The following is a 9,613-nucleotide window of genomic DNA, read 5'->3' as shown; positions in this document are numbered from 1 at the left end:
GGTTTTGAACCAGTTGGCATTTGAGGGGTGGCAATACTACCTTGAAAAGCCACCAGTTCAAAACCGGTGGCAAAAATAAGTATTGCCACCGGTTAACCGGTGGCAATAACCCATTCCCGCTTTTTTTTTAAGGGGTTTTTGGCACCGGTTCTATTCAAAACCGGTGCCAAAAATGGCCCAGAAAAATTAAAAAAAAAAAATTGCATTTTTTCCACTTAAATTGATATATAAACACTAACATATATATAAACTTACATATTTTCATTTAAAAAGACTGTAATATTACAATTTTGGTCCAAAAAAATAAAAAAATAAATACAAGTCACACCAAATCACCAATGTAACACCTGGCGAGGCAGCAGCAGCGAGCCTTGGCGAGGCAGCATCAGCAAGCCGAGGCAGCATCAGCGAGCCGAGGCAGAAGCAGCCTTGCGTATGTATAGATAACATCTTCCGACAGCCACCTGCATCAACAAACAAAGATAAGAGATCTCGAAGTGTTTATTAATCAAAGACAACAAGCAGAGCAATACTACCTTAAATTCAACCATATACACATGCAGTAAGGAAGATTGAGAAGAAAAGCTTTGGCAAAATATATTTTCACATTCTAAAAGATTCTTAACACGGACAAAGGACCAACCTTATTTTTTATTCAACCTCTCCCCCTCTTCCCTCCATTACTTCGCTTTCCTCAAAGGTTATAAATTAATAATCAAGCAAAACAAGCAGCCTCGGCAGAGTAGTAGCAGTTGCAGCCTTGCTAGGGATGCTGCAACAGCAGCCTTGGCAGAGCAGCAGCAGCTGAAACCTTTCGAGGCCAGCAGCAGCTGCAACCTTGCCAGGTCAGCTGCAGCAGCAGGCTCGGCAGGGCAGCAGTAGCTGCAACCATGCCAGGCCGGCAGGGCAACAGTAGTTAAGTCAGCAAATTCACCCAATGAGTTACGTATAGCAAATTCAGCAAAATAATTTTATTTTTTTTTACCAAAAAATGAAGTAGCAGAATTAGTATTTTATCTCAAATTACACTAATTTCTACAAAACTTAATAGAAAAAATCAACAGAGCTAACATAATTTCAAAATGCATCATTAACACATGTTAATAACAATAAGATGATAACCCAAATTGAATGTGATATTGGCATTTACTCAACTCAAATTATACCAAAGCATAACCAATTCAATTTCAAGAGAGCCAAATTACACCAAGCATAACAATTCAATGTGATACTGGCTCCCTTTCTACTCAAATTACCACCCCCAAACAATATAATCAAAACCTATTTCAAAATCCACATTGAAATTAGTTCCTTTCTACTCAAATTACACCAAAGCAAATCAATCCCACTTCAACACAATTATAGAATTAATAACCCAACAATCATACAATTAACACCAAAGCAAAGCAATACAGCAAGCTAAGCCCAATCGACAAATCCGCAACATCATCAATCAAAACAACAGGGGTATTTGTAACCTTAATTCCTCTTTCTTTAAAAATAGAATTAATAATCCTAACATAAAGAAAATAAGGAGCAGGAGCAGTAACATGGAAGCAGAAGCAAGAGCAGCAGCAACATGGAAGCAACAGCAGGAGTAGTAACATGGAAGCAGAAGCAGCACATAAGAAGTTCCCTGCATCATATATAACACATTTCTATCACTTACACTCAAACAACATAAACAAGATAGAAAAACCGATTAGCAAAGACTCTTATAGCAAAAACAAGATAGTCACCATACAAAACAAGATAGTCACCATAAGCAATTACCAAAGACTCTCATAAGCAAAAACAAGATAGCAAAAAGAAGATGGTCTTTTATACTTTGTAGTTCACTTAGCTTTTAGCAAACTATTATTCCCATATCCATACTATTTGACACAAGATAAACCCCAAATTGCGTATCAAATGCACACACTACTCAGGGGATAAGCAATACGATTCTCATCAAATCCTACCACTTAAAGAAAATTTTAACCTCATAAGAATGCCAATTACTTTTTTCTACATATCCATGTCCATTAGATAACCATTCAAACATAAGGTTCACAACTTCACATATAAAACCCCAAGACAACACTACACGTTTACAATCAATAGGACTTAATAAAATCTAGAAAATTTACATGTTTGTAATTAGTGATTAAAGACCATTCCTCCTATAGGATATAAGATACTTACCAATAGTCCAATACCATCATTTGCGCTGAGTAAAAGTTTGAGCAGAAATACCATACACGTGTATCATCATGGATCTTTTCTCTCCTGACCTGATACTGATGATGCATCTGACTGGGCTCGGCCATAAACAGACCTGTTTTTTAAAATTATTACAATGTAGAAAGCAAATAACAAAAAGGCAATCAGATATGTAAAGGAAGATCAATACAGGAATGTGACACCAAGATCTGAGAATGTCGCAAGAAAGTAAATGTTACATCTTTTTTACTACTGCCTAAATAAACCAAATGACAAGTCCAATGGAAGGTATGGTAGTTCTCTAAATAACTAGATGGCAAGTTCAAAGGAAGGTAAACGAGTTTAACAATTAACTATATTGGGTGAGGGTAGGGTCATCATTCTTTGGGATTAGGATGAGGGTAGGGGTCATCATTCTTTGGGATTAGGAGTTTTACATCAATTGATCAAAGAAGAGTCGTAGATTATATTTAATGTGTCTTTCTTTGGGATTAAGATGAGGGTAGGGTCATCATTCTAGCTAGCTTGGAATTGGTGCAATGACTAGTTCTCTTCACCTTAAAATAATCTTTATTCATTAAATATCAATTTTGATCCTAAGAATCAGAAATTTCATATAATACTAGTGAATCAATTAACATGTTTTAATCGGTAAAAATCAGTTTTATCATTAAAGGTTAATCCAGTTCAGTACACTAGATAAGATAAACAACAAGAACATCCACCAGAATATAAATACACAAGCTTCAGCTTCACTCTATGTACAAACATAATTAACCAGGCTAGAAACATTTAACTAGAATATGGATCCAAGTATAGGAATAAGAAGCTTTTCTGAAAATTTGCATGTTTCTCATCTAAATTGGAATGTACTAGTGTCCATAGCTATAAAATGAAAATCCATGTCAAATAGCATGCAGAGTGGCATGATAAGTTTTAGTAACCTCCCACACTTTATATCAAATTCCAATCAAACATCCAACTATACTAAATAAGCAATTTTCTCCTAATTAATCAAATCTGACAAAAACCCATCAAATATTAAGAATACATATCAAAACCCATAAACAAAATTTGCTAAAAATAACTATTAGTTAATACCAGAAATTACCGAGTATCAGGCCAAGAAGACCTGAGAAATCGTTTGATGGCGATCCAATGGCCATCATTGAGCTTCCCACGATACACGATATTAGGAGCTTTCTCACCATGTTAAGAAACAATGTTCTCTGAAGAAACCCAATAACTCGTCCAATTTGAACTCTAGTGAAACTCGGTTGAGACTCACTTTCATCTTTCCCCGTTTACTACAATTACCCAGATATCAAAAACATATAAGCATCAAAACCCATCAAAGATGAAACTACAAACAGTTAAACAACATCCACAAACCCAATCTTCGATCTCAAAACATAATAGACCATTACTCCTCCTGGATCAGATTCCAGCAACTAAAACCAAATCAGACCCATAATCCCCTTTAATCCTGATTCCAATTTAATCTCATTCATGTAACTTACCATTATTAGCTAACAAAAGGGACAAAATCGAACTCAAAATCAAACATCACATACAAACTCAAACCCAAACACAAACACAGCAACCACATCACAAAATCCAAAATCATAACCCTAAAACTCAACGAAATCGAAATCAAAACTCGTATTATCAGCTAAAAATACCCCAAAAAACCCACAAAACACTAAATAACACCCAGAAAAATGCCATAAAAAACCCCCCAAAAAAATTCGAGATCTGAAATTATAATTCTTAACCAAAACAAAGGCAATTTAACACGAATAATTGAACCAAAACGCAAAGCTAAAGGACCTAGAAACACTAACCTTAAATTTCCGATTATCGACGGAGGGCAGCGGTGGTTCGTTGATGCATGCATGGTTCGAATAATTGACCCGACGACGCTTGCAAAGGAGGAGGAACGACGACGCTTGCAAAGGAGGAGGAACGACGACGCTTGCGAAGGAGGACGAACGACGACACTTGATTAACGAACCCTGGCTTCAATGGAGAGAGAACGGATCTACGCTTCAATGGAGAGAGAAGGGAGTTCGAGGGAGAAGAAAGGGGCTCAGGGTTTTGGCTGGGGAGAGAGAAGGGAACGGCGAGGAAGAAGAAAGGGGCTTAGGGTTTTGGTTGAGGAGAGAGAGAGAGACGTATGAGGACAGTCAGGAGAGAGAAAGAAAATGAAAGAGAAAGAATAGGGGAAAGAAATAAAAGGCCGGTTTTTTAATGACACCGGTTTGAACCGGTACCCTTTAAGGAATTTGGCACCGGTTTGGTGTGAACCGATGGCCTTTCTATTAAACTAAATCCCGCCCATTTTTTTCCCCACCGGATTTTAAAAACCGATGCCCATTACTCGATGCCAATTTGATATTTTCTACTAGTGTTCTCTTTTGTCTTCATTAGTTCCTATATTGATTTTTTCGGTTTCTTCGATGATAAGGTTCTTTTGTTCTCGTTCATTCATTAGTTCAACCAACTTATTAAAGTTATCATCTTCATTAGATTGATTATTATAGCATTCGAAAGATTCAACAGAAGGCATACGTCGTTGCGCGCGGCTGCTGAGCGCGACTTTGTGAGATGCGCGCGACATTTTTCGCCGCATCTTTTAATTTTAACCTAGACGCTCCTAAATCCGTCATTATTGGGTTTTAAGCACGGGCTTAAGCCTAATTATGATCGGGTTTAGTTGATTGGACCTTGTGTTGGCCTTGTTCTTTTATTTGGGCTAGTCTTTTGTTTTTTGTGGCTTAACCAGTTATCCATAAGTATTCTTCACTTCGATCCAACACGAATATGGTTTTATTTATCGTCATTGCACTTCCTGTCGGGACAGTCGGGACAGGAGGCCAAAAGTAGATGTCTACAAACATATATATAAGATTTAATACTACCGTAATAATATTAACTTCTATTATAAATGGCAATTCTATATATTATATAGTCCTCCATAAAATCAAATATTTAACTAAAATATATTAGATTTTATAGTCACAAAGATTATTCCATAATATGCGATACATGAATAAGATATTTGACAAATATGCATCGAGACCAATTTTAACTAAAAAAATAAAGAAAAAAAACTACACTAAGGGCCTGTTCTCTCTAGCGTATTTTCAGTCCAGTTCAGCTCAGCTACAATTAGTTCAGTTTAGTTCAATTCAGTTCTTCATTTCTTTCTCTAATAAAATATTCAATTCTGTTCAACTCCAATCAGTTTAGTTCAACTCAATTCAGTAAATCAAAACATGTCCTAAACTAAAATAGGGCCACATGTCAACCATGGAGCTAGTGTAGTCATAAAGATTATTCTATAATATGCGATATATGAATAAGATATTTGACAAATATGCACCAAGACCAATTTTAACAAAAAAAAAAAAAACCTACACTAAGGGCTTGTTCTTTTCAGCTTATTTTTTGTTCAGTTTAATTCAGTTCAATTCTTAATTTCCTTCTCTCATAAAATATTCAGTTCTATTCAGCTCCAATCAGTTCAGTTTAGTTCAGTTCAACTCAATCGAAACGGGTTGCATGGGTTGGGCCGAATTAAAGGGGTCGAAATAGGTTGGGTCGAAAAAATTGGACCCACGAGGCCACGACACACCCTGGCCTGAACCCGGGCTGTGCCGAGTTGGTACCAGGTCGGAACCGGGCTGGATTTGATGGACACACCAGTTGTGCTGGTCACGGTGGGCTGGGTCTAACCCGACCCTGTGTCCAACTAGCCACCTCTAGTATAAGGTAAGTGTACTGTATGGGAGAAAGGAGCAATGGGCCATGGGTCGGATCCTGCATTCCTGCGGAGGTAGGCAGAAAGCCCAAGGATAGTATACAAACCTATATACGTGTATATAAGCTAGACCTGACAATCTTTGTACACCCCAATAATTCTCTCTTTAAACCTGTGAGGACCCTGAACTATATTCAAGAGAATTACTAGCGTGCTACCGCCACGTGTTCAAACGTTAAGGCTTTATCAGAAAATAGCAGCGGAAAAACTAACTCGGTGATAGATAAGTTTCATAACCAATAACCAAAACTAAATTAAATCTTACAACTTGGAACCATTAAGGCCCTTATTCAAAACCCCACAAAAGCAGTAAATAAATCAAACCAGAGTTTAAATAAATTCAAACTTATGAAAAGAAATAAACTGCGATCAACAACTAACTCTCCACTTAAAATCCCACCACCTTGATGCAAGTTCAAACTACGTAAACATATGTGATGAGTCTGCTCCCCAATATTAAAATCATTGAAAGGCGAAGGCCATAACAAAAGAAAAGACACACAAAAGCACGCAATCAGCAGAGCTGAGTACATACAAGCTACGAAAAATAATAAGAAATTCCTAGCATGCTACTAACAATCAATCATCGAATACAATTTAATTATAAACTCAAACACATGACTCAACTGTTTACATTACTAAGACTCCGCTAATTAATAATAGGTAAATCATTTCATTTTATTCTTTGGATTAAGCAATAGACAAGATTGTCCATCCCATGCTCCATTTGGAACATCAATAAAAGAAAACTCCATGCCTCCTTTCGGAAACGTCAATAAACATCCAACGACCACGGGCGCGACTCCGTGACCGTAGCTAGTATGAGATCTCATCTAACTCCTAGTTTTGAAAAGTATTTGAAATAAGAGACTCGTAGATCAGACGGCCTCGAGAAAAGTGCACGACTAATACCCCGTGTACCCAAACCCCTGATTGTCATTACTCCAGATGTGCACAAATCTAGAGTTTTATTGCTCATCCATCTTGCACTTTACGTGATTTACAAGTTTAGATTTGGTGATGACTCATTTGCAAACAACATAATCAATCCATTATCAGTTCAATCAAGTAAAGCAAACTTTCAAATTTCAATTCTTGATTTATTAGTGACAAGCAACATTTATTATTAAATACTTTAACTACCTCGGTGTATAAACACCTTGAGTGCATAAGGCACCCCACAAACTTAAGCTCGTCATATAAGACTTAAATTCTTCCTTTACTCATTTTGTTTCCATAATCATGAATGAGTAATAAATTAATCATTTCACCAATCACATACCTTTGCCTCTAAGCGCACCTTGCGTAATTAGAGCATAAAAAATACTTGCAATATAGAATAGTGCACGTCATAAGAAAATTCACAATGTATAACCAAACAATTTAACCCAGTCATCCCTATACATGATACTAAGTTATCGATACATTCCTAAACATGCATTTAAAGGCAAGGTTTCGTAACTCGTATGTACCTTGAATAAACAAATTGGTATGCCACTTTACTATCTAGAAATCACCTTCAATAAACTCCTCTCCTAAACCAGACAATAACATCTCAATCAATACCCAATCAATCAAATTTACAACAATACTAACTTACCTTAAAAGCTTCAAAATCCAAATCAAACTATACTTTAAAACCTTCCCTTTAGTTAAAATTAAAGGCTTATATATAGTTCTTTAAATTTTCTTCATAAAAACCTTAAAATACACTGTTATACATAAAATTACAACAAGTTTAAAGTTTAATAAAAATCTGAAAATTATTTAAAAACCCCTAATAATCTCCCTTTTTAATGGGTGATTAAACCCTCTTTATAAAACATCAAAAGTAGTACTTAGAAACTATTTCCAGCACTTTAGATTAATTAAAAACCCTTCAAAACTTTATCAACACATCACTTTAATACTCAATTAAAAGTCTCATAGGAAATAATCACTTCCTAAAAGAACAACCAACAATTAATATTACTAACCCAAGTAATTTCCAACAATATAATATGATGAAAAACCTCTAAAATTTCAATAAAAACATATATTTATGCTTAATTAACTTTAAACATAATTAATTTTATTAATCAAACTCAAGGATAAAATTTTAACATAAAAAAACTTCGTTAAAAATCAAAAACTGCCGGAAAATCATATTTAGATGCTGAATTTCGTCACGAGAGGGGAGTGCTCACTACCAACAATAGTGAGTCTTTCTTAAAATGTTGTTTCCACATGGAAAACACTACCTTTTTTTTTATCAAAATCGAATGAGTTCAGAACCTGATCGGGATTAATATTAACGAACGGAAATCTAAAAATTAGAACACGAAGTTACGTGTTCAAAATAATCTGGAATTAAGTTAAACTAATCAGTAGTTATAATCACCAAAATTTCAAAATATCATTACTATAAAAGCCCTAAATCAATTGTTCATAAAAACCCTAAAATTATGATTTTCAATAATTAAAAACCCTAGGTTATAAAATTTACAAAATCTAAAAATTATGACATTTATAAAATCTGAAATTATAAAGTTTAATCATCAAAATACAATTTGATACTAATTAAATTAATTTCAAACAATAAAATCAAAACCCATAAATCATTAATTATAATTACACAAATGAATAAAACAAAGGAGAAAGAAAATAAGACTAACCTTTATGTGTGGGAAATTTTTAGGGATTCATAAGGGTATTTATAGGAGAAAATTGTAGGGTAAATAGGAAGATTGAGCCTCATAAAAATAATAGGTCAATTAAGTAAACAAATGGGTTAGGCTTGTTTGATTGGACATAAATTGTAGAATAAAGATGCATAAAATAATTTGTTCAAATAATTTTCGACCCACATTAATAATTTGAAACTTTTGAAATTAAATTACGTAAAATAACAAATAAATATTATAAATAAAATAAAATTTCATTTATAAAATATTTAAAAAAATATGGGGGATTACAATCTTGACCCAACCCAATTGACCCGACCCGTGACCCGAAAGTTGACCTAACCCGACTCGACCCGAACCCGATCCGAAATGGAGTTGACTCGAATTTGACCCGATGCCCAAAATGACCCGACCCGAAATTAACCCAAAACCCGAAGTAACCTAACCCGATTTAAACCCGAATTGATAGACCCAAATTAACCCGACCCGAAGTGACCTGATTCCTGAAGTGAATAGGGTGAAATGGTAAATTACTTATCTTAGGGCTATTATCTTTCCTAAGTAATAAGTACTCACGGATTTTTTTTATTTTCTCAACGATTTTACTTTATTTTTCCAACTATTTTTTAAGGTGAATTTATTTTGATGACTCGACCCAAACTTAACCTGACCCAAATAAACCCAACCCAAATTGACTCGACCCGAAATTGACCCAACCCGAAATTAACTTGAAAATTAGTAATAAAAATTGACCCCACCCGTGACCCGACCTGAACTGACCCGTACGTAACCCAAATGCTGACCAGAATTGACCCTACCCAACCCGAACACGACCCGAATATTTGCTGACTCGAAATTGACCCAAGTTGAATCAACCCGATCCGAACCTGACCCGAATGACCCGGTTGCTAGGTTATAGGCTCAC

At 35.3% G+C, this 9,613-nt stretch overlaps 1 protein-coding gene across 5 annotated transcripts; it reads right to left on the bottom strand.

The window, feature by feature from the left end:
* Window positions 1-240: 240 nt before the first annotated feature.
* LOC145588068 (uncharacterized) lies at window positions 241-4,380 on the bottom strand. Of its 5 annotated transcripts, none has more exons than XR_014101532.1 (5): window positions 4,047-4,380; window positions 3,314-3,509; window positions 2,185-2,317; window positions 644-1,636; window positions 241-464 (listed from the first exon to the last, which is right to left on the bottom strand). XR_014101532.1 is itself a non-coding variant. In XM_081644728.1 (5 exons), the coding sequence occupies exons 2-4, from the start codon at window positions 3,411-3,413 to the stop codon at window positions 1,516-1,518; spliced, it is 354 nt and encodes a 117-aa protein (XP_081500854.1). In that variant the 5' UTR covers window positions 3,414-3,509; window positions 4,047-4,380; the 3' UTR covers window positions 241-464; window positions 1,479-1,515. The 5 variants fall into 5 exon arrangements, 3 of the variants coding, with proteins under 3 accessions (XP_081500854.1, XP_081500843.1, XP_081500860.1); XM_081644728.1 differs by having other exon boundaries at window positions 1,479-1,636; XM_081644717.1 differs by having other exon boundaries at window positions 1,551-1,636.
* Window positions 4,381-9,613: the final 5,233 nt, after the last annotated feature.

This window comes from Chenopodium album, chromosome 2 (genome assembly GCF_948465745.1).
Source record: "Chenopodium album chromosome 2, dcCheAlbu1.1, whole genome shotgun sequence".
NCBI classification, from domain to species: domain Eukaryota; kingdom Viridiplantae; phylum Streptophyta; class Magnoliopsida; order Caryophyllales; family Amaranthaceae; genus Chenopodium; species Chenopodium album.
The sequence above is the reverse complement of the archived record's forward strand: the minus strand, read 5'-3'. Positions and strand labels throughout refer to the sequence as shown.